General features: G+C 38.9%; 1 protein-coding gene across 1 annotated transcript in view; it reads right to left on the bottom strand.

The window, feature by feature from the left end:
* TAF4B (TATA-box binding protein associated factor 4b) overlaps positions 1-3,548 on the bottom strand; it is a 59,617-nt gene extending 56,069 nt beyond the window's left edge. Inside the window, exon 1 of the mRNA XM_034429639.2 lies at positions 2,685-3,548. Within this exon, the coding sequence (XP_034285530.2) occupies positions 2,685-3,348 (664 nt within the window). The 5' untranslated portion in view covers positions 3,349-3,548. The remainder of the gene's footprint in view (positions 1-2,684) is intronic.
* Positions 3,549-26,282: the final 22,734 nt, after the last annotated feature.

Here is a 26,282-nt window from a genome sequence, read left to right as displayed (position 1 = left end):
TGTATGTAGATGACAGCTGTAGCATAATAAAAAAAGAACTAGAGATTAGAGAACACACAAAACCATCAATGACATCTTCAAAGAATCAAATTCACAAGGGAAGAAGAAAAAAACAAGACACTACCCTTCCTAGATATCCTTACTAGCAGAAGCCATGATCGCAAGATAGAAACACAAGTCTACCAAAAAATTGCATCAGCGTAACACACAAACCAACTAAAGTACTCCAGAACATCCTAAGTAAGCCGAAAGACCAGCAGCTCCAGTAGAAAAAACATGTCATCTACAATATGCAGTGAAAGACTATAACAGCCATTATGTAGGACAAACAGGCAGAAAACTAGCAGAGCGCATCCATAAACACCAACTAGCAAGTCAGAAGACAAGATAAAAATTATTTAATTTCACAACACATAGACAGGCTTAACCATAGTTTCAACTGGGAGACTGTAAAGTCTAAAATAGAGAATACCAGGAAGTCTGGCACTCTGACAAATCAGCCGTCAATAGGTACATAGACATAAACATCTACAACCGTTCAAGAGAGACAATGTACAAGCCAAAGAGGGTACAAAAAGACAAAAAGAACTGCTAAATAAGCTAGATAAACACCCCAGCCAAAAAACTACCAAGGCTGCTTCCAGCAATGTTGACATGGCAAACCTTAGAATATAAATTGAGAGCAAACCGCACTCCCTACTAGCATTGATGATGTTACCTGGTTTGGGTAATGAAATGTCTGCAATAAAACAACCAAACTTGGAAAGCATCAAAGATATCTCAAAACAGATTTTAATTTTCAAATATAAAATACTGTTATAACATAGCTATATCAACTTATTGCGCCAGAACCTACTAATCAGGATATAAAGGATTTTTATTTGGAAATTGTTAATTTTTATATTTATTACATAGTATTTCATATTATGAAATATTACATAATATTTCAATTTAACAACTGAGATATTTTTATGACAATAAACCAAAAGATCAATTTAGACTCCTCTACCAACAAAAGACCAGTATACCAAACAATTACATTTATCTCACATAAACTACAACAAATTATAGATGGGCCTTAAAATCATGGGTGAATTTATTTGATGATCAGGAAATAACAGTTAAAATAAAGTTTGGAGAAACTGAAAGTTCAGAACTGAGACAGGATGGCATCAAAGTAAGACTGTATACTCATGTAACACCAAATTTATTTTGAGAAATGCTGGAATAGAACAGATAGAAATTGGCATTAAAAATCGTAGGAGAAACTTCAACAATTTCAGATATCCTGATATTGCTACTGATTTGGCTAGAAGTGAAAAATGTTACTGAAAGTGAAAAAAGAGAACATGACAGCAATAAATTTAAAGCCTTGATTGTGTTAACAGGTAATACCAACTGAATGCAAAGAGACAGAGAAGAAATTAACATAGGAATAAACTATTTTTCTTAGTTCACAGTTATGTTATATACAGACCTGCCCCTATGGCTTTATATGGTTGTAAAGCTGGACTTTCAAAAAGGGGGGAAGCCTTTGAATTGCACTGCTGAAAAAATGGTTGACATAGAGCAAGAGTAAATCATACAAAACTAGATGAAGTAAAACCAGGTTGCACAATGGAAAGTAATAATGAATCTAACATCTGCTTATTCTGAATAGCTTAATACAAGGAAAGACCCTGATGTTTGGGGGAAAATGAGTAGCAATAAAAAAGAAGGCAACAGAAGGCATACCTGAAAAGTTACTTATTGCCTCATAACTTTGGTTTTGTACATGTTTTACTTGCAAATATTTGGAATGCTTGATAAACATATACAGTAAATTTGTGTCTATTTCAGAAACTTGTGCCCTAAAATGTATAAATCTTATTCTAGATTTAAGAATTTAACTGCTAATTTTTTCTTGTAATTTTACATGAAACATTTCTAAACCTGGAAAATGAGGGAAAGAGGCAACAGTGCTATTTAGTAGTATACTGTCTTTCTCAACTTTCTAAAACTCTTAAATCCACACCTGGACCTTCCTATTGTTTGGACTTTTAGGAATGAAAAACCATGGTTAGATTGTTTTGACATGCACTGAGAACCGTGGCCCTTATTCCCAATATTTCAGTATATCACACACATTTCAAAGGTGACCACTGATCAAACAGTAGATAGATATGATGTGGATATATATATATATATATTTTGCACTGAATAGGTATACAACATTTAGTACTACAATTAGAAAATGTTGAGAACTCAGTAAAACTGAGTTGTCCTAAATTTGCGGTATTTTTGAAGATGTACGAAAAGAAAGTCTGTCCCCAAGCACAATTTAGAGAATTTGGATAAAAACTGGGCGAGTAATTTAATGCTGTTCAGAAGACTCCTTTGAATCATATATACTGAGGAATGTTAAGTATCTGGATGCTTTCTTCTCTCTCCTCTCATCTCAAGACCTAACATTCTTCAAGAAATGGTGAGTACAACTTTCTAAATATGAAATTGACCATGGAAGAAGTTATAGCTGGGCTAGTCAACATGGTTTGATATATCCGGGTTTTTAGAAAAAGGTTCTCACAGACAGAGCAAAACTTCGCATCATTCGGGAGCTTCAAAATTCACCCTAACTTTGACTCGGCCTATAGGGAGATGCAGAAGAGCCATAAACGAACGGTCCAAAACAGGGAGCGGCTTACCTTGGGGGATCTGAAAATTAGCAGGCAATTGTATTGTCATTTGTGCGGATTTGGGTCCTCCCGAGGGAGGGGCTGCCTGCCTCACACCCATGTTGCTAGACTTGGGGAGCTGCTGCCCCGGAGTCGAGGGGGCTACCTTGAGTCCTATGGGGGCAGGCAGCACTCGGGGTTGAGGAGCGAAGGATGGGACGAAACTAAGGGGAAGCCTGGCGCCCGCAGGATTCAGGACAAGCCTAACAGGGCTGCCCGTGGGAATCGCCGGACAGGAGGGAGAGGGAGCCGTTCTCTGAGTGGGCAGCACTGCCCGGGGCTCCTGCTTCCCGCTAGCCGCGCTCACGGGGGGATCGGCTGCCAAAGCAGCATGTTCAGGAGGCCCAGGGGCCGTGAGCCTCCCCAGGACGGCTGCCGCCGCCGCCGCCGCCACCGGCGGAGGAGTAGTCATGAAGGAGGAAAAAGGCACCGGAGGGCACAGGACTAGAGCTTGAGGGGCAGTCCCAGCTATTCCACAGCATAGCAGCCGGCAAAGGTGCTCGGGGGCTGAGCAAAAGCTCCGCAGTTGGCGGTGCGGCAAAACCAGCAGGAGAGTCCCCAGCTCGCAGGCAAACAACCACACGGTCACGCATCCGCCGCCGCCGCCGACCCTTTTCTTCTTCTTTGCAGGCATGCACGTGGGGATCCCCAGGCCACCAACCAGAAGCGTTAAGGGAGGAAACAAGCGGCACGTGCCGCTGCGGGTGGTGCTACATCTATGAGCAGCGCCACCCTACTAAGCCTTCCACTGATTAAATCCCCGCCCCGCCAGAAACTAAGAACGCCTGCTCGCTCTCGCTCTCTCTCTCTCTTATGTAGCATCGCGGAGCGCATGCGTGCACGCCTCTGGCTCTCTTAGCACATGCACCCAATCGTTAGATTGGGCGGCCTTCGTGAGACGTCACGGAAAGGAAACGTTCCTCCTCCATCCATCCCCCCCCTCCGAAAAGGCTCTTCTAGGCGGGAAAGTCGGTGGTAAACTGTGTGACTCACTTTTACTTTCGGCTGTGTTATGCTCCAGGGTCCCCTAAGGTTATTTATTGCTTCACAACTTCCTTTAATGGGTGATAGCAAATTAATCAAGGAAAACATTTGCGAAGGAGTGTTGATTCGTGAGAAAAGGGAATAGGGACGTTCACATCATTTCGTGCTATATCCAAGGTTAAATAAACAGGTTCTCCCTCTCTTCACTTCAGGCGTGCTATTGAATGAGCCCATGTTTCAAATTGTCACAATACCATGTGGGAAGTTAGCATCCATCCCTTTCCTAGAGGAATGAAATATTTTGGGAAATATTAAAAAGGCAGAATATTATGTTTCCCTGGATGAGAAATGGAGAAGCATGTTTTAAAGACAAAGCAGCTCCCACCTTCCTGCCCCCCACCCTTTGTTAATGGGCCAGAGGCAGAAACCCGGGGACTCGCTGTATCTCGCCCTTTTCTGTTCAGGAACTCAAGCCTGTGATCCTGTCCACCATTAAACCATCTTTCCAAGCAGTCTCCATGTTTCCAGTGTCTTTTTCCCCACTTGGAGCAGAACCCAGAAGGATATTTCTTCCCACAACAGGAAACGAGTTCATCCTGGATCACAAAGGGAAGGTTTTGTAAAAGCAGGGCAAATATAAAAGCTTAGTTCATTCTACAAGTGATGTCAGGTTTTTCCAATTTTGTGATGTATACATTGCAAATGTGTGATTTTGTATGTTAAATTTAATTGGGAAGAACCAGATAAATTTGGCAACTTTATGGATAAGTCCATTGAGTTTTCTTGACGTTTTTAGAAATGATTTGCTGCTGCTTTCTTTCCACAGACAGACCCAAGGTCACCTAGCTAGTTGGCTTTGTGCCCAAGGCCACACTAAAACTAAGATTTCTCCACTTCTATTTCAGTGCTACAAGTGTTAGGTTAAACTGGCTTTTATATTAATTTTACTTGCTATAAAATTTCAAATGAATCTTTTCTTCTCAACTTTTTGCATTTTATTACTGTAACACTTGCAAATTTCTGTATGCTAGAAAAGTATACAAAATTATGTGTTTCTTTCAGAGACCCACACAAAATGTATAAATCTGTTTCTACACCTAATTGCTAATTTCTTTTTAAATTATAATATTGCATTACTTGTATTCATATTACCAATTCAGTTTATGAAATAATTATACATTTAATCCTGCAAAAATTTCTGTGAATTTTTTCTTGTTCAGATATTTGTGTCCATATTGTGTATTTCCTCCTCAGGTTTTTCTGAATCATCATAAAAATCATTTAATATATCTACTACTGTAGGTTACAACTGGACATGTGCACAGTAAAAGTAATAGCAACAGCAAATCTAGGGGACTTAGCTTTTTGATCACTGATGCATGTATTTAACATTTGGAGAGACTGATCATGTGCAGTAGCTGATAATTTGCAATGAGTAGACCATGCAAAGATGACACAAATGGGATTTTGAGTAGAATGAATGTTTTTAATGGCATAGAGAATGTTTTACAACTTACTATAGCTTTGGGAGACCTCAAAATGGCAGCAAATCAAGTTTAATATATCAAAGAAAAATATATTGCCTACTACAGACATAGGCCAAAAGTGACATCATAAAGAGGTAAGCAAGTTATTTAGATGTACAGTGCAATTCCCAACTTTCTAAAAAATTGTAAATCCTCATCTTGATCATATGCACCTTTGCAAACAAGACATTGGAGTATTTCAAAACAATGTTTATTTGGTCTTTTAGGAAAGAGCATGGTAAAATTTTGACACTGAGATTTTATCATTTCCAATATTACATTTCCAATCATACCCATTTTCAAAATCAAATAAAAAACAAATCTCAAAAGGGTACATTCTTGCTTCCACATCTGAGAAAGCAGTGCGTTATATGGAAAACCACAATGTATATGGGATGGGATGGGATGGGATGGGATGGGATATGGGAAAAGGAAAATAACACACAAATATAGACTTTAGAGTTGTGTAACATTTCAGGCTTGATTCCAAAAAGGTATTTCTGAAAGTGTCGGGTTTACAGTGCTGATGTCATTTAACAAAAGACACAATACTTTTCCAGTTTTTTTATTGTTGTAAATCTTGACATTTTACTGTTTCAGTACAATATCTGTACAGCATTAATTGAAAAGTATTGACATTTTGTGCTTAGATAAATTATATTTTGGAAATAGAAACATTCTATCATAATTTATTACAAGCATTAAAATGCTTGACTTTTTATCAAAAGTTTATTGTAACAAAAATCTGCAAATTGCATCAAAGTAATTTGTACAATAAAGGTTTCTGTCTGATTAATGTTGTAGTCCCATATATTATTTATATATATTACATATATACATTTATTTTTAAAAATTTCCTTCTCACCCCTATGAGTAGTATGTGTCTTCCTCAGTCTTGGCTCCGCTACTACAGACCTGGGAGTTAGAGGATTCTGTGCAGTATCTTAGCTGTTCCTAAAATAGCTGTTCCTTTGTTCTGATGCAGTTCTTAGGAACTGTTGGAGCCATTCTCCCAGTTTATGAGTTATGGCCCTGAGTGCTCCTACCATCACCAGGACCACTTTGGCTTTTTACTTTCCACAGCCTCTCTAGTTCCTCCTTCAGACCCTTGCACTTCTCCAGCTTCTCATACTCCTTCCTGATGTTGCTGTCACCTGGCCCACAATATCTGGTCGATTGGCTAGTACCTGTCTCTCTGGATATTCCACAGGATCTTAGCCCTGGTATTCGTAACAACCTTCTGTGGGATCTCCATCTGGATTTGGGAGGAGCTAGCTCATACACAATGCCAGCTACTTGGTTTGCCTTTGTCACAGGCTCCAAAACACAAAAGAGCCACAACACAGGTCCCTAGACAACACACATGCACAAGCCTTCCCAGTATTACTCACCAGAACTCCACTCTTCCCCACTGCTACTACACCTTGTACTAAAACTCCTGCAATTAGTACTCCTTGTAGGTCCTTTTGTTGGAGAAAAGTATCACTCTGTGATTTAGGCTGCTTTATCTTTACGTATACACAACTCTCACTGACATCACCAGCTGTCAGCACAGCTTTTATAGACAACATTGCTGTGCTGGCTGGGCTGAGGACTTAAAGAGGCAGGACAACAATAGCACTAGTGCTGGCCATTTTCTATGCAGCCTGCTCTCTCACAGCCATTCAGTGTATACTGTTCCTGCTTGCATCTTCCACTCTGCAACTAAGCGAGTTTGGTCTAAGGCACCAGGCTGGAAAGCTAGAGGCTGTGAGTTCAAGTCCTGCCTTGGACATGAAAGCCAGCTAGGTGACTTTGGGTCAATCATTCTCTCTCAGCCCAACTCACCTCACAGAGTTGTTGTGGGGAAAATAGGAGGAAGGTGTGTTGGATATATTCACCGCCTTGAATTATTTATAAAAAATAATAAAGATGGGATATACAATAAATATGTTGGACTGTCTCTGAGGCCTCTCTATATAATCTATACCTTGGGTCCTGTCTAGCATGGTAGACCCTTGCTTCAATGGATTTGGTGATTAGGGCCTGTTCTTGTGCTGTTGTGATCAGTACCTTAGTGCTGTCTTTGTTCAGCTCTTTTCAGCCAGTGTTTTCCCAGTGCTACCTCAGGTATCTGTTGATGGTACATCTCATGCAGGATCTTGCTTGCCATAACCTTTCTCAGCTTGATCTTCTTCCTATATCTGCTGCTGCCTCAGGCATTCTCTCAGCAGCTCATCTTTGGGTGCCATCTTACTAAGATACTCCTGGATGCTCTGGGTTTAATACAGGACAGTGGTTAGACACTCACCAAACCCCACCCGCCCTCTTTCCAACTGATGAGTTGACTTCCAGTGTTGTCTTTCAAGTCCTACTGAGTTCTTGAGGAAAGTTCTTAGCCACCTGTTGCTCTTGTGTAGCACCATACATTCACAGATCTATGTGTATGGCATTGTAGGCTTTCCTGTAATAAATCCAGCATGTTCAGATTAGACTGTCTAGACTCTAGACCAATGGCTAACCTTTTTGTCCTTGCATGCCAAAAGCATGAGCACACGCATGACAGTGCATGTGCACGTGCCCACACTCATAATACAATGCGCGCATGACACCCCCCCTGAGCATGTGAACACCACACGCACGCACTCTCCCCTCCCCCTGTACATGCGTGCGCGACCCCACCCATGCCCCGTTTTGGGCCTAGCAGGCATCCCTGAAGCCTCCTGGAACCAAAAATGGGGCACGGGGAAGTGTACTGCTCCCCCATGCTCCCTCCCCCGTGCATGCCTACACTGTTACAGGTGTTATGTCTGTCTTGAGCTCAGCTGAGGCGAGAGCTCGTGTGTCGGCAGAGAGGCCTACGTGTGCCACCTGTGGCACGCGTGCCATAGGTTTGCCATCACAACTCTAGACCTTGAGTCTTGGGCAACTGCTGTATCTCCCTTGGTATACTTGACAACTGGTATTTTTTTTTTTTTTTTTTTTTATTGTAAAAGTTTTACAATTACATTTTCACCCCGTTTTCACCCCCCTAACCCACCCCAAACTCCCCATCCCATCCTCCCTAACCCCCCCTATCCCTCCCCTCCCCCCCGGACTTCCATAGAGTATTCCCCATCATTATCCCCTTTATATAAAAAAAAACCCCTTGAACTTTAAACCCCCCCAACCCCCATATCATTTTTCATCTTCACATAGTTCAAATATTTCTATCTTAATGTAATATAATACTATCAATAAAAAGCTATTTGATACTTCCTAGTTTGATATTTGTTCTGCACATAATCTATCCATTTTTTCCATTCACATTCATAAGTCTCTTGTGAGCGGTCTTTTAAATATGCTGAAATCTTCGCCATCTCAGCGAAACTGGCCATCTTCAAAGTCCATTCTTGAACGGTGGGCAAAGCTGCATTTTTCCAATATTTACCTATCAACAATCTCGCTGCTGTAATCATATACAAAATCAACTTTGTTTCATCCACTGTAAAACCCTTAGCTATACCCAATAAAAACAATTGTGGAGAAAATTGAATTTTTTTCTTCAAAACATTCTGCATAACCCACCAAATTTTTATCCAAAAAGCCTTAACTTTCTTACAGGTCCACCAAATATGAAAATATGTAGCATCTGTACAATCACACCTCCGACAACTGGTATTTTGATCCTCTAGTGTTGTTCCCAGTGCCTTCTGAGCCATGCTCATGTGCTGACCCATATGGTAATACAGTTTGGTGACTATGATGCCTGATAGGACTTTCCATGTTGTGAGGAGGCAGACTATTGACTGGTAATTAGTCAGTGCTGTTCCCTTGCGGGCTTCTTTCATGATCAGCACTATCCTTCCTTGAATTAGCCAATCTAGATGTGAACCTGCTGCTAAACACCACAGAAATATATATCAATACCATAGAAACTACAATATTATCAAGCTTCCAAATAGGGTCGAGCTGAGGATTTTGTGCAGTATCTGTATGACAAGATTGCTCAGATTCGGGAAGGCCTGGCCTCTGACTGGGTAAGTCCAGATGGGATGACTGAGGCAGGTCTTGAGAGTGTTATCTGGGAGGAGTTCGATCCTGTGGTTCCCGAGGACGTGGACAGGATCCTGGGATGGCTGAACACGACCACATGTTTATTGGACCCGTGTCCCTCCTGGTTGGTTCTGGCTTCCCGGGAGGTTTCACGAGGCTGGCTCCAGAGGATTGTTAACGCTTCTTTGAGTGAGGGGGTCCTGCCGGCCGCTTTGAAAGAAGCGGTGGTGAGGCCCCTCCTCAAGAAGCCCTCTCTGGATCTGGCTGTATTGGCTAACTATCGTCCAGTCTCCAACCTTCGCTTTGGTGCGAAGGTTGTTGAGAGTGTGGTGGTGCGGCAGCTTCCCCGGTACCTGGATGAAGCTGTCTATCTAGACCCGCTCCAGTCCGGCTTCCAACCTGGGCACAGCACGGAAACGGCATTGGTCGCGTTGGTGGATGATCTCTGGAGGGCTCGGGATAGGGGTTGCTCTATCCTGGTCCTGTTAGATCTCTCAGCGGCTTTTGATACCATCGACCATGGTATCATGTTGCGCCGGTTGAAGGGGCTGGGGGTGGGGGGCACCGTTCTGCGGTGGTTCTCCTCCTACCTCTCTGACCGGTCGCAATCTGTGTTGACAGGGGAGCAGCGGTCGACCCCGAGGCGCCTTGCGTGCGGGGTGCAGCAAGGGTCGGTCCTCTTGCCCTTCTGTTCAACATTTATGTAGAGCCGCTGGGTGAGATCATCCGTGGCTTTGGGGTGGAGTTCCATCAGTACGCTGATGATACTCAGCTGTACATCTCCACCCCAGGCCACCCCAACGATGCCCTTGAAGTGATGTTCCAGTGCCTGGAGGCCGTGCGGGCCTGGATGGGGAGAAACAGGCTCCGACTCAACCCTTCCAAGACCAAGTGGCTGTGGCTTCCGGCGTCCCGATATAGCCAGCTGGTGCCATCGCTGGCTATTGGGGGCGAATTACTGGCCCCCACGGAGAGGGCTCACAACTTAGGCGTCCTCCTGGATGCACGGCTGTCTTTAGAAGAGCACATGACGGCCGTGGCCAGGGTGGCTTTTTATCAGGTTTGCCTGATACGCCAGTTGCGCCCCTTTCTGGATCAGGACTCCCTACGCACGGTCACTCAAGCACTCGTCACTTCCCACCTGGACTACTGCAATGCTCTCTACATGGGGCTCCCCTTGGGGTGCACCCGGAGGCTACAGTTAGTCCAGAATGCGGCCGCGTGGGGGATTATGGGAGCGACGGGGCGCTCACATATGACATCTCTCCTGCGCGAGCTGCACTGGCTTCCTGTGGTCTTCTGGGTGCGCTTCAAGGTGTTGGTAACCACCTTTAAAGCGCTTCGTGGCTTAGGGCCGGGGTATCTGCGAGACCGCCTTCTGCCGCCAATAGCCTCCCACCTACCGGTTCGCTCGCACAGAGAGGGCCTCCTCAGGGTGCCGTCGGCCAAACAGTGTCAGCTGGCGACCCCCAGGGGGAGAGCCTTCTCTGTTGCAGCACCCACCCTCTGGAATGACCTACTCCCTGAGATACGCACGATATCAGACCTCCGGACTTTTCGTTGGGCCCTGAAAACACACCTATTCAATCTAGCTGGGCTGGCTTGATCCCATCCTCTCAGTTTTAATTGAATTCGGTTTTAATTGGGTTGTTTTTAATATCTTGGGCCGAAATTATTTAATTGTTTTTAAATTGTTTTTAAATTTTATATACAATGTTTTATCTTGGCTGTACACCACCCTGAGTCCCGCAGGAGAAGGGCGGTATAGAAATAAAATAAAATAAATAAATGTGAAGAACATGTTCTGAAGCCTGACAGCTGAGATTTCTCAACAACTTAATTGTAGGAAAAATAAGTTGAAGGGACTATTTTAAAAATAGTATATTATCCTTACTACCAAGAGAGAGCTGTTGATTGTTTTCGTCTTAAAACTGAATTTTGAGTTTAAAAAGAACCCTGAAACTTCCATATATAGTTTTCTTAGTAGCTTAAATATACATTAATTAAAAATGTGGTTTGTGCAGAAGATTTAGGCTGCCTATTTGTACAGCTTCAATGTACAAATAGAAGTAGCTTCACATATTGTTGTTTGTTATTATAGTAAACATAAAGGTAGTAGCATGATTTAATCATGGTTTATTGAATAAATATTGGGTCAGTCTGTGAAACATGTTAGGTGTAAAACAAAGCATGGACACTGGATTTTCACAGCTACTATGGCAAAATGCAAAGAATAGCATTACATTTGTTTTAAGCTGAAATGTCACACACGTTTAGTAAGGGTTCTTCAATACATTCATTAACCTTGTTTTCCTGATACACTAACATTGGAATTATAAGTGCTTTGTGCAAACTGTAAATCAGCTAAATGACCCAGTCAGCTAACCCTGAGGGAGTAACGAAACCAACTCATTGAATCAGTTATATCATTCCAGCTGCTTCCTAGGATAGTCATTCATCCATGAACATGGGGGAGGGTGCATGAGCAAATGAGAAAACTTGCATCATGATACAAAACATGTATCTGCATGAGCTGCAATCTCAGTTTGCTGCAGATGCCCAAACATGTTCACAGAGAAGGCAAGGATGAGCAAGGTGTATACCACCCAGAGTCACTTTCTTGTGAGATCTGCAGCTATATAAGATCGACAAATAAACAATGAAGTTTGCATCAGAATACAAATCACATGATTTACATATTTGTGTCTGATATCAAGAAGCAATTACAAAAGAATGATGTTTCGGTTATGATGTTGGAATGCATGTTTTTCCATTTTTGTGTCATCACTATTTGTATCAGATGCCCAGGTGGATGTCTGTGCATTCATTCTTTCTCTGTCTGAGAGACAAAGTGCTAGAACAGCCCTATGAACATTTTAATGTCACACGTCAATATGTTTTTAAATAAAATATTCATTTTCATAATTTAATTTATTTTAAAAATGCTACTTAAAAAATCTGAGATAATGATAATGTGGTTGTGTTTATACAATATGATAAATCAGAATGCAGTCAGTTCGGTTTCTTCCTTAACATCTTTATTGAAGATGTTATAACATTATTATTTATTGATGAAACCACAACTAGTTGGATTTGCCTACTACCCTAAGCAAATGCTAATCAAACCATGTTACTGTTTAGCATATTGTCTGCACAAGTCTGTGTATCAGTCTTTCCTAACCTGCTGCCTCCAAACATAGCTGCCATAACTTACTGTAATAAATATGTTTCCTAAGAATCATAGGAGTTCTAATATGTTTAGAAGGCACCATACTGGTATACAGTAAGTATCAGCAAGAATTCTTAATGTTATTGTTATATTATTTACTATTATTACCATAGATTCAGAATGATTTACTCCTAGTTAATTACAGTTTTACAGTAGTGGCCAAAATTGTGGAAACCTTTTGGGAAAAGTGTATTTTCTAAAACTAGCTAATAACACCACTTTTTTTGGAGTAGTACCATAAAATTATATATCAATGGAAAGATAATTTAATCAAGAATGTAATGTAATAACCTTTATGAAGGATTTGCTATTAGAATAGCTGTTACAATATAAAGAAGAAAAGTGAAATTATCACCATTGAAAAAACGAGATATAGAAAAATTATCACCATGTCAGTTAATATTTAGTTGGGTAACCTTTAGCATGAATTACAGCTTACAACATCTTCCCATGGAGTGAACCAAGACTTTTAGTTCTGCAGCTGTTATAATGTGAAACCAAGATTGAATGATTGCTTCTATTAACTGGGTTTTATTGCTGGATTGCTTCTGACTAACAAGTTTCTTTAGTCGGCACCATAGATTTTCAATTGGGTTAAGGTCTGGGCTATTCCCAGGTCATTCCAGCAGTAGAATATGATTATCCTGAAACTCCAAAAAATGTGGTGTTACTAGCCATCAAACCTCAAAAATACACTTTTTCCAAAAGGCTTCCACAATTTTAGCCACTACTGTAATTAGCAATTGCATTTATGACCTAATACAAAAATACTCATCTTCTATCCATTTTCTTTCCAAAGTCTATTATATTAGCATAGAAAACTTTTGAAATCCAACACAAAACTATCAGTATCTTTGGATACTGAGATCAGTAGAATATTCATCGTTGATCTATACTTGATCCTAAAATTAATTTTTAGACAATTTAATTTAAAAAGTGGATCAAATCATAAGATTGTTAAATTTTATAAGATGTTGGTGTTTCTATCTAAAGCTTTGAAATTTGGAATAAAAATGGTGAAATGTCATTAAATTTCAGGCACAAACACAAAAATCTCACACAATTTGATGATCTTCTGAGCTTTTGGCCATTTAGAAATATCTATTTTTGTGTTGGTATGGTATCCCCAAGGGATCACTTGTATTCTCACAGACTGAGAATCATTTATGGAGAGCAGAGAAAATGCATGCCATGTGAAAGAAGCAAAGGAGTTACTGTGTTTTCACTGCAACGATTGGGGTCAAAAGAGGATCACATTTGCCTTACTCTCTTCATACCTCATCTAAAAGCAGACATTTATTTGAAATGCACCATATCCAAATTTATTTATGTTATATAGTATGTTCCTAAAAACATATGCTCGCTCCACATGTACACATATCTGAATGACTGGTTCAGACCTAATTTTGTCTGCTTTACTCTTTAGAAATATGTGTCATTTGGTTTTTAGAGTGAATAGACTGTCAGGCAGTCTGGCTATAAGTTGCCTCTTCATTAGCTGCTACAGCAACTAAAGTAGCACCTTATCATAATAAGCAAGCAGAGCTGTGCAGCAGTTCAAAGCTGTAAGGAAATTAATTTCTCTCTTGATGCCTAGACAATGTGTTAATTAACATATCAAATGAGAATATTAGGAGCCTTGTTTATTCACTGAAAATGTTGTTACTGCCATTCTTACTGTATCTGAAAAAAGTGCTGTTTTCTTGATTAAGGCCTTTTTCTCTATTTCTGCAAGGGTTTGCAGTTAAACCAGACACATGACTAGACATGTATTGTACTTGGTATCTTAGGAAAACTATGGTTTTGACAAAGGAAAAATACATGCAAAGGAAATACACGATCCTTCCTTATATCTTTCTTGATCAGACTCTTCCTTCTTGATCAGACTCTTATCAGAATAGATGTAATCTCACATTAAAGAATCTTTTGTGTTTTATGGCCCATGAGGTAATGAATTGGACTTCATGAGGCACTCCTGTCCTGATTCTTTGAATTTGAGAACCCTGCATTAATGCTAGTCTTTTAGTAGCAGTCCCGAATGTCTTGCTTCATCTCCTTCGTGCAGGAGTGGTCCAAGATTCAACTGCATTTGGCAATTTAGAACAGAATAGAAATTTTATTGATTTAGTCATTTGAACATATCAGAAGTATAAAAGCAGTACAAAAATATAAGTAGATCTAAAGAAACAATAAAGCATATTCATAGTAAACTATCATCTATATTGTTCTCTTCAAAATGATCTTTAATATAAAGAGCAAGGTCTTACTCATGTTATACAGATTCATTCACTGCAAAAATTAAGACAGTTTCTCCTGGGTGTGCAAGTATGTTTTAGTTTTTAAATAAGAATGTAAGTATGCACCCCTTTCTGCAGAGTAAAGTCAAAAAAGAATATGCCCAATGTCTTCAAAGACTGGTGCTCCACAAATACACAATCTTTCTTCAAATGGTACTCCATGAAAGTTCACACATCTTAACATGGAGTCTAGTTGTTCGAAATGAGCTCTAGAAAATGCTTTCCAAGGTGTTGAGGCATTTAAATTAAATACTTTTCTAACTGGAAGGCTAATCTGTGTTCAGACAACCACTTCAAGAACTTAACATGTTTAAGTTCTGCAGTATCATTTTGGACAGTCACATCAATGACTTTTTGTTTAAGAGTTTTCTAGGTCTTCATATCTGGATTTGCCTGAGAAATATGTGTGAAATGGTATTTAAAAGTTGGGTGGCCCAAACACGAGGAGGCATGTTATGCAACTGCTCTTTGAAGCACAGCTTGGATAATCAATTGAGTCTAGGCAATTTATAAAGGCCGTGACTAGAAAGAAATCAGGATTAGAAACAGCACAAGAATTGAAGACATACTAGCAGTAGTAGATTTGCTAGAAGAGTTCTGTTCGATTATATTGTATATTTTTGTTACATGCAACTGTATACACTTATCTGAAAAATAATATTTCAGGGGGGTTACATGTAAATAGCATAGTGTTGTTTTTGTGCAGGACTTTGCCATAATTTGTCCTAAAATGTTTCCTATATAATACAGTTGGTTGCCAAGGGATAGTTTTAATATTTGCTATCTTCTTCCTAATGAATGAGTAGAACCTCTTTGAATTACATATAAATGCAATTTCCCCCCCACCAATTTTAGATATCCTATAAAGTAACTGCTCAGTTATTGCGTCCAGGTGATAATGTTTAACCTGTTAGTCCCACTGATCTGAAATTTACCAGTAGTAGCAATTTGCTTTCTATCTGCAGTGCTCAAGAACTACAAATTCACTTGCAGTAATATAAATCCCTTTATCTGAGCTACTAAAGAAAATCAATTACAATATAATTGTTTATATTTCTCTTCTCCACTGGTACGGTACATCAAAATCTTTCATAATGTGAAAAAATAAGATGTACATATTTTTTGTAGCTCTGGGACACAGTAAGCATGTCACAATTGCTACCTGATTACTGGAAGTGAAATTGGATTCATATAGTGGGTTCACAGAAGTGTAAATAAACCATATTAGCAATATAAGAGTTGCTTGCTGAACATGTGTAAGAAATAAGCTATTTGTAGTTAGAGTTTATTATTTTTATTGAATATAAATGCAAGAATGATAATAAATGACTGCTCTTTTGAAAACACACAGAGAAAACTTGCACATGAATATGCAAATCACATATAGTCATTTTTTGTCTGTTATGGATTCTGTTCAGTTTCTTCTGGAAGCCTGAAGATTTTTGATATCCATTCAACTCTGAAGATGTAGCGGTTGGTCCATCAGCTGTTAGCAGATCTGATCTTGGACTCAAACTTTTTCGTTCTGGCTTTCTGTCTTCGACATAAAGCAGCCAGGGAATTTGCTGCCTATGAATCTCAAAATGAGATTTATTTATTTATTTATCTATCTATCTATCTATCTATCTATCTATCTATCTATCTATCTATCATCTATCTATCTATCTATCTATCTATCTATCTATCTATCTATCTATCTATCATATTTGTATACCGCCCTACTCCCGAAGGACTCAGGGTGGTGAACAGCCAAAATAAAATACAAAGACATACAAAAGTTAAAAACTATTAAAAACAGATTAAATAATTTAGGCTCAAAAAATTAAAAACATCCAATTTATCTAAAAAACATTTAAAACCCAATTTAAAACCCAATTTAAAAGGGAGAGTTAGGCCAGACCAGCCTGTTGGAATAAAAACGTTTTTAGGGCGCGGCGGAAGATGCGTAAGTCTTGGATCCTCCGTATCTCCGGGGGGAGCTCGTTCCAGATGGCAGGTGCCCCCACAGAGAAGGCTCTCCCCCTGGGGGCCGCCAGTCGACATTGTTTGGCCAACGGCACCCTGAGGAGCCCCTCTCTATGGGAGCGAACTGGTCGGTGAGAGGCTACTGGTGGCAGAAGGCGGTCTCGTAAGTACCCTGGTCCTGAGCCATGGAGCGCTCTAAAGGTGGTAACCAAAACCTTGAAGAGCACCCGGAAGACCACTGGGAGCCAGTGCAGCTCACGCAGGAGGGGGGGTCACATGGGAGCACCACATCGCTCCCGTTACCACCCGCGCGGCCACATTCTGGACCAATTGGAGCCTCCTGGTGCTCCTCAAGGGGAGCCCATGTAGAGAGCATTGCAATAATCCAGGCGTGAGGTGACAAGGGCGTGAGTGACCGTGCGTAACGAGTCCCGATCCAGAAAGGGACGCAACTGGCGAATCAGGCGAACCTGATAAAAAGTCCTCCTGGCCACGGCCAGGAGAAGGGATAATTGGGTGACTGGGTAACAAAACACAATTAGCTGGGTTCAGGCAACACAATAAGAATGCTTTGCTCATTCATATGGGGTACATTTGTTGGATGAAGGTGAGTGCCTTGTCCAGAATTAAGATTAATTTATTTGTAAATTATAATACAAATATGATCTTACATAGTTTAGGGGCTGGTTATTTGAGGGACCACCTATCTCCCATAGAATCTGCCTGGCTGATCTGATCTAGTAGGGTAGGGAGACTCCAGGGTCCATCAATTAAACAACAACACCTATCAGGGTACTTAAAGTACACCTTATAGCGGACCCTACATTCTGGAATAACATTCCCCCAAGATTCAAATAACCCCCACTGGTGTTTTGAAGGCCCTTGAAGATGTAGCTGCTCACCTTCGGAGAGCATGATTTAACTCCTTTTTCTTTGTTCCCATCCAGTTCTGTTATTTCTGCCATTTTAATTCATTTTTTGGTGTTTCCTTGCTTGTATTAAATTGTTTTAATACTATGTAAATTGCCCAAAATCTCTAGGAATCAGGCAGCAAGTACATTTAATACATTATTATTATTATTATTATTATTATTATTATTATTATTATTATTATTATTATTATTATTATTATATTTCGTTTGTAAATTATGCTAAAAATGGAGTACTTGTGTTGTTAATCCTCATATTTTAAGGTCAGATGCCACATTAACACATTGTGACCAAACTTAATGAGTTTTGTTTAGTTTTAGTCAGAAAATATGAATCAGAATAGGCTATACTTACAGTATATATCATATGCCATATTAAATAACCCATGTTATTTATGGTTGTTAAAGATTATTCAATAATCATCATCAGGTAGGATTGCATTGCATATAATGGTAAATTATAAGCTATGATTTACAAACCAATGGTTAAGTTCTATCAAGACTAAACCAAAACAACATTATGGTTTTAGTACAGTGTATTAAGCCAGCAAGCAAGTAGCTGTAATTATCCATCATAAACTGACAGGGTCTCTCTGACAAGGGTCTTTTGTATATTTCAACAACTTGATGACAAACAAAAAAAAATTAAAGATTTTGTTTTTGTTTTAAGAATAGAATAGAATAGAATTCTTTATTGGCCACACAAGGCCAATAAAGCCTTGATTGGACACACAAGGAATTTGTCTTTGGTATATATGCTCTCAGTGTACATAACGAGAATAAAATACATTAATCAAGAATAAAAAGATACAACACCTAGTGATAGTCAAGCTATCAAATTGTACTAGGAAACAAAAACAATATAAATTGAGAGATATAAGCAACATGGTTATAGTAATAAGTGGGGAGAGATAGATACTAGTAAGGAAGAGAAGAATAATAGTAATGCAGTCTTAGTAAATTATTTGACAGTGTTGTGGGAATTAGTTGTTAAGCAGAGTGACTGCATTTGGGGAAAAAGTGTCCTTGTGTCTAGGAACTCACAAGATACTCCTAAAAAAGGGAGGGGGATCTTATAACCTAGACATAGAACTTTTACAGTTTGCTACCAGACTGTGAGAGAAATAATATAGCACAATAAAGAGCTGAAGGCAGAGCACTCAACAATGTATTATTGTGATGTGAAGGTTTGCCAAGTCATCTGTGATGCTTTATCTTTACAAATTCAATATACTAAAGTTCTAGTTTAGCATTAGATTGTATGAAAATTACATAAAGCCAATTAATTAACTGATTCTGAAGCATGAATACCTCTGAATATATTTCTGTGGGTCTGTCCTGGATTTCTCATAGGATAATATAGGGGGTTGATGGAAAAATACTGGGTTGGATCCTTTTTTCTTTTATGTATGTACCCCTTTTAAAGATACATAGATCCCAAAATAAGAAAAAGAAAGACAATTTGTGGAAAACCCAATCAATGAAACAAAACATTTAGAGATGACATATCTGGTTTATGAAAAATTGCCAAAAGGTTTCCCTCTTATTTTTACTCCTTAGTACAGTACTAAAATAATGGGAAACAAATGCTTTCTTAAATTCACTAAATGGAAATATGAGCCAAATCTCTATTATTGAGATTATACATTGCACTAAACCATCATATGGCTTACTTCATTTCCATTTGGCAAAACATTGTGAGACCATATTTCAGATATCAAATCTGGTGGGGTGTTTTTTTTTTGTTTTGTTTTGTTTTTTTGCTTCATGCGAATGCATATACTCCATATTTCTCTCCTATCAGGCATGGTTCTTTAAATATAGTTATTGTTTTTGCAATGTTATAATATGTTGTCTCATACCAGAGCAGTTCTCATTTCCCATTAAAACAAATAGAAATTTAAATCCTGGCTTCAGTTCCATTACCGATAACTGAAAAGACTGTTTTTCCAAACTATGTCATACATACAAGTAAAAAAATATATGAATGTAATAGAGAAGCTAAGCAGAACAACCACTAATGAACCAGAATCTTTTCATATTGCTTGTTTACAGCATAGTTACATCAATAGACCATGGTTAAATATTAAAACTCTGGCTTCATTAATTGGGCAGAGGACTATTGGTTATTGGCTGATTTGAATGTGCAGTGAAAAAACATTTTAAATTACCTTTGGCAGTATTGGTTCAAAAGGATGACATAAATGTTTTAAATATCTTAAATAATAGCAATAGGAAACCAGCCATCAAAAGTAAATCATTAAATAGGAATAGAAATAAACAAACATCACCTGTATGGAATTGATATAAATTATTCTAACTAGCAACAGTGCTTTTCAACTGAAAATTCATGAAGTGCACAAGGTGTCCCCTAGCATCTGGTAGTACAACATTATGTGACTTCTGTTATCATTGTCTCTAGACTGACAATGCTGTGAGCTATAGTAATTGATGCTAATTTATAATATACTGTAAGAAGCCCCATATTGAGAACATTACGGGTATGAAAGAGTTCTGGGAAAGCATATGAAAACATAATTTTGTGCATTATTTAGGGAGAAATTACCATTATAATTTCCACAGTGTGACAATCAGTTTTGTTAACATACAATTCTGCAGAATAAATTTTACAATTAATATTTCAGGGAAAACATACCACAGCTATCATGATTGCTTCTGTGCATCTGCCACAGTGGGAAAGATGTATTCATGGCATTAAAAAATTAAATAGAAAAATATGGCCCATACATGCTTTTTTAGAGGGAGGGGGAGAGCCATTCCTTCACTTGAAGCATGTTAAGAATGCTGGGTGCCATCAGGTTCGATGCAAATGTACTTTCCTTTTAACACTGTATTTTTTCTTCTTCTTTATAACTTGAAACCAAGTCAGCTAATGATATAAGAAACTCTAGCCTCTGCTCTATATGTGGTCCTGAAATTATTTTGGTAACAAAGATGGCATGCTTTACGCTTATTTATTAAATAATATAATCTTGTGAGACATTCCTGTCCCTTCTTTCTGTAACAGTTATCCACCTTTGTCCCATCTCTGTGATCCATATTCCCTGCCTGTCAAGTTTGCTCTGAAAACCTGACTCTTTCCAAAGTCACTAGACTAGACTAGAAGGACATATCAGTAAGGCTGAGCTGGGTTGTAAATTGTGATGATTTTCTTCCTTGATACAGCCACCCTATTCCAATTTACAAAACTTATAATATTGCTTTTAACCTTTATTAACTACCCAGAGTTGCACAGGAGCAGGCAGCCACAAAAAATTGGCACAATTGACATTTATTGCTGGGATATTGTGACCTTGTTGTGAATGAATGAATGAATGAATGAATGAATGAATGAATGAATGAATGAATGAATGAATGAAGTGGCCACTCAGTCCTGTTGTATTTTGATCCTTCCTGTTTATTCTGTGAATTTGAACTGTGGAAGTCTTATCCACAGTATACTGATAGCAAAAATGTAAGAAAGAACAACATATATCAGCATGATACTCACAGAGGAATGCAAATGTGATGAATAAATAAGACTGTTTAGAAAAAAGCAAGCTAGTTCTAGTAGTCTTTCAGTCTTGAGGGGTTAGGCAAGAAAGATAATTTTATTTATCAGTTCATTTGTTCATAGGAGATTCCTTTCAAAAAATAAAGTCAGATTCTTGACTAGGTTGTGCCACTTGCTCCCATTAGTGTGGGCTGCTTAACATGACATGTATTTTTTATTCCAAAAATATCTATTTGTAAACTAACATGACACAGAGCAGAATCAAAATTTAATATTGCTGTGACTGCCTTTTGCTTCATTATTACCGTCTCAGAAAATCTCTGAGGCATGAATATCTTTGCAAATGTGCACTGTTGCTTGATAGTTTATTTTTTATATTAGGATATTGAGGCTCATATTTCAAGTGCTGCTCTTTAAATATTCCACCCAATATCCAGTGCAAATCATAAATATCAAATCTGAAAAATCCAGCCATGACAAAACAAACCCATAAATGGAATAAAGTCATGGCAACTTTCCTTGTTGATATCCCTTATATGCAATAAAATATAGTAAAAAGGAAAGCTGTAGTGCATGCCCCCCACTCACAACTGTTTCCTGAATATGAAGACATACATAACCTCTTATGCCAGCGACAATACAATCTAAGGAAAGTTAGGCAGGTTTGATCACATTAAAATCCTTTGTATTGTACATAAACTCCAAATCTTATACTTCCTTAGAAATAAAGGAAAATTGCAATGTTTAGGGCATGTACCCCTCAGGGATTTAAAAAGATTTTAAGTTTTCTTACTTTCTTTGGAAGATTCCCAATTTGTGTAATTATTAAAAATAGTTCAGTTTTTTTAAAGAGATGGTATGGGATGTATGTGTGTGGAGGAGGGAATTGTGTTCATTTCCAATTGCAAGTTCCTGCTTGGACTTTTGAGACAATGCTGAAATAGAAATTATAAGTATAGTCAGCACTTAATTTAACATTTAATATATGTGTTGGAGGTGTTTGTTAAAGCCAAATGCCTGTTAATGACAGATAGAATTTGCTGAGTCCAAAAATCGGGCTCAAGCTGCAGCTGAGGGCTAGAGGCAGCACAGACTGAGGCATTTGTATATCATGACAGCAATCAAAGGCAACTCAGTGACAGGGCAATGAGGCTACTCTGCACACACATGGCAAAACTGCCTGCTAAAAGCAAACCTCACAGCTTAGAGGCCAGGTGATGGCTTAGGATCAGACTCTAGGAACACCGGAGCCTTTAAAATTGGCATTTTCTCATTTGAAACATAAAAACAAAATCCTATTTTTAACGGAGGTTATCTACATAGTATATTCACTCCACCTTCATTCTTAGACAGATGTGACACATCATTTCCCCATGAAATGATGTTATATGACTTCCATATAACTTATAAATTATATGACTTCCACCCCCTATCATGGAGAGGGAGGGAAATTGAAGGAGGGATAATATCTGATTCTCCATATGGCCGTCCTAATATTTCAATATTGAATTGCGTCTTCCTGTCCATTTTCATAATCAGTCATAATCATAGTCATAAGTTTATTTGTCAAGAAAATACAGTGGTGGGATTCAATTTTTTAAACGAGGCCTTGCTGGTACAGTGGTCTAAGCACCCTGTTATTAACACAGCTGCCTGCAATTTACTGCTGGTTCGAATCTCTCCAAGGCTCAAGGTTGACTCAGTCTTCCATCTTTTCTAAGGTAGGTGAAATGAGGACCTAGTTTGTAGGGGCAATAAACTGACTTTGTATAAATATACAAAAAGTATGAAGGCTATTGCTTAACGCATTGTAAGCCGCCCTGAGTCTCCGGAGAAGGGCGGCATATAAATAAATAAATAAATAAATAAATAAATAAATAAATAAATAAATAAATAAATAACAACCGGTTCTGTGGGCGTGGCTTAGTTGGGGGTGTGGCTTGGTGGTCATATGACTGGGTGGGTATGGCTAGCTGGTCATGTGACTGGGTGGGCATGGCTAGCTGGTCGTGTGACTGGGTGGGCGTGGCTAGCTGGTCGTTGACCGGGTGGGCATGGCTATGTGCATAGGGACTACTCAGAGGGCTGAAAAAAGTCATTTCTGATTGGTCCTCGCACTTTTGACTGGTCCTTGCACTTATGACCATCCTCACATTTATGCCTGTTGCAGCATTCTTAACAACCGTGTCAGTCATTTCACAACTACTTCTCTTAACAACGATGAAAAGATAGGGCGCAAAACATAAAATGTGAGAACAGTCGTAAGTGCAAGGACCGGTCAAAAGTGCGAGGACCGGTTAAAAATAACTTTTTCAGCCCTCTGAGTAGTCCATATGCACATATCTCCAGGATCCTTATTTTGCACCTTCTCAGATCCAAGCCTTGCGATTTGCATAGCATTTATTACTTCCTTTTCATTCAGTGTCCCCCCCCTTTTGTGTACTAACATTTGTAGTATTTGTGTCATTTCTACTCTTCAACATATCACAGTCTCTAAAATATTCCTTCTTTTTTTTTTGCTTCAGTTTTCATCCAAATCATTTCATCAGTTTTAATTCCATTCACTCTGCTGGGAGTTTCTTCTTTAGTCTTTGTCACCCTTCTAAAACTATTTATTTCTATTAAAATGACTCTGTATTTTTTTCAGTGTATTTTTTTCAGTGTGTTTTAATCTTAAATGTTACTTGTTTTCATTGATTCCATTCTTTACATCTATCTTTTTCTCTTTATACGTACAATAAATATTTCCATTTTTCTTCTATTTGCAGTATAATTTCTTTTCTATGCATAGATTTTCTTCCACAGCCTTTCCACTCTACCATACTACCAATCATCCTTTTTCATACCTCTAGTTAGCATATCTGCTGCAGTCTGTATTTTTTTTTTACACTTGTTTGAAGGAGTTTCTATATTCTCTTTTTTATGCCTAACTTCCATTAACCAGACTGGGAGATTATCTTCAAAATACTTTTTATACAGGACTTGTACTTTCTCTTCCTGAAATTCCTTTAACTTCTTTCCTTTTCTTCCATTACCATTTTTCCCCAAGACCCACTTAATTACCATTTTTTCCCAAGACCCATGACTTAATTATTGATATGGGTAAAATCCTTCCCATGTTGTCAGTTTAGGATGGCAGTTCCACCTCAAACCAGAGATGGGTTTCAGCAGGTTCTGACCAGTTCTCAGAACCGGTAGTGGAAATTTGAGTAGTTTGGAGAACCGATAGTAAAAATTCTGACTGGCCCCGCCCCATCTATTCTCTACCTCCCAAGTCCCAGCTGATTGGGAGGAAATGGGAATTTTGCAGAATCCTTCCTCCAGGAGTGGGGTAAGAATGGGGATTTTACAGTATCCTTCCCCTGGAGTGGGGTGGGAATGGAGATTTTGCAGTATCCTTCTCCTGCCATGCCCACCAAGCCACGCCCACCAAGCCACACCCTCAGAACTGGTAGTAAAAATTTTTGAAACCCATCACTGCCTCAAACCAAGATTCCACCTCCATTGCAAGAGTTGATAATATATTTATGCAAACATGGATTGGTGGCAAGTTCAGGCTCAGAACAAATAAATAAATTATTTATTGAATGACAATACCATTAATTATAATTAGAGATATGGAGAGAGAAAAAATCAAACCTGAAACAAACTTTTGCATTCCAAAGGTTCTACCCAACTGTTTCCAGTTAGACATGATTAATTAAAGCACAGAACACTCTGGTTTTTTGGAATAAATTCGTTAATATCAATGGGCAAAGAGCAATGCTTGTGCAGATCACCCTCTCTTTTCCTGTTATAATTCCCAAGATACATTAACATACTGGCTAGCCACCCACTAATCCTCCCAATATTCTTCTCCATCGTCTCTTAGTGGCTTCTGTCTTTGGCCTTTTCCTCCATTTCACATGCCACAACCACTACCTTTGCTTGGATTTTTTAAAAAAGGTCCTGTTTTATTCCATGTGTGAAGCAAAACAACCCTATTGTGTAAATCATAACACACAAAATAGGTGTTTTGTTTTGGACACCGTCCCAGAAAATAGCTATTCTGCACCCAGAATGGTTTATACAATGGAATGCACCCCTAATTAAGAGTAATGGTTATATAAATCGAATCGAATCGAATCGAATTTTTTATTGGCCAAGTGTGATTGGACACACAAGGAAATTGTCTTGGTGCATATACTCTGTGTACATAAAAGAAAAGGAAAAATACCCCACTTCTAAAATTGATCCTAATCTGCATTCATCAACCATTCTCTCTCTCATACAAATAAGCCCACAGAAGGAGACACAAATTACCATCTCCTGTGAGATAGCACAAAAAAAAAAAAAGGATGGAGTTGGGGTGAGTGGAAGGGGTAATTCTACTGGAATAAAAAAAGGAAAGCAAGAAAAGGGAGAAACAAAACTTCAACTGTCCAGGAAATAAGAGAAAGCTAAGCTCTATTTGGTCATGAAGGGGCTAATAATTCATTTATAGTACAGATCTTTATCCCTCCCAAATTTTTGTCTGGCAAAGCTAATTTTGAAAGGCATTGTTAGCATAGATATCTATAACCATTTACATATTAACAGAGTTTTTTGCTCTGAATAAATGCAATATCCTGCCCCCACTGCCCCAGCCCTATTTTGTAGGTAATTATTTTTTGGGGGGGAACTACCTTTCTATCTAATATGCAGGTTATACAACTTTTATAATAAAATGATTTTCCTAACCTTATAATACATTTCTCTACTTAGTTTATTATGGTTCATGTAAATCAGCTTTAAATTGTTACTAAGCTTCCAATATAAAAAGAAAATTTTCCTTATTAAGCCAACACTATCCCACTTAAAGTCAGCCAGTTTGGTACCAGTGGTGGGTTGCCCCGATTCGCACTGGTTCTATAGAACCGGTAGTAAAACCGGCGGGAGGCTCCGCCCACTGACCCTGATGTCATCAAAATGCTTCTGCACATGTGCAGAAGCTTCTGCACATGTGCAGAAGAGCGTGCGTGCATGTGAGTGAAGCGAGCGTGGCCCCATTGCAAACCGGTAGTAAAGGTAAGTAGAACCCACCCGTTTGGTACAGTATAGTGGTTAAGACACCAGACTAAAAACTGAGAGA

This window comes from Pantherophis guttatus, chromosome 3, assembly GCF_059756535.1.
Source record: "Pantherophis guttatus breed Tessera chromosome 3, ASM5975653v1, whole genome shotgun sequence".
NCBI lineage: Eukaryota > Metazoa > Chordata > Lepidosauria > Squamata > Colubridae > Pantherophis > Pantherophis guttatus.
The sequence above is the reverse complement of the archived record's forward strand: the minus strand, read 5'-3'. Positions and strand labels throughout refer to the sequence as shown.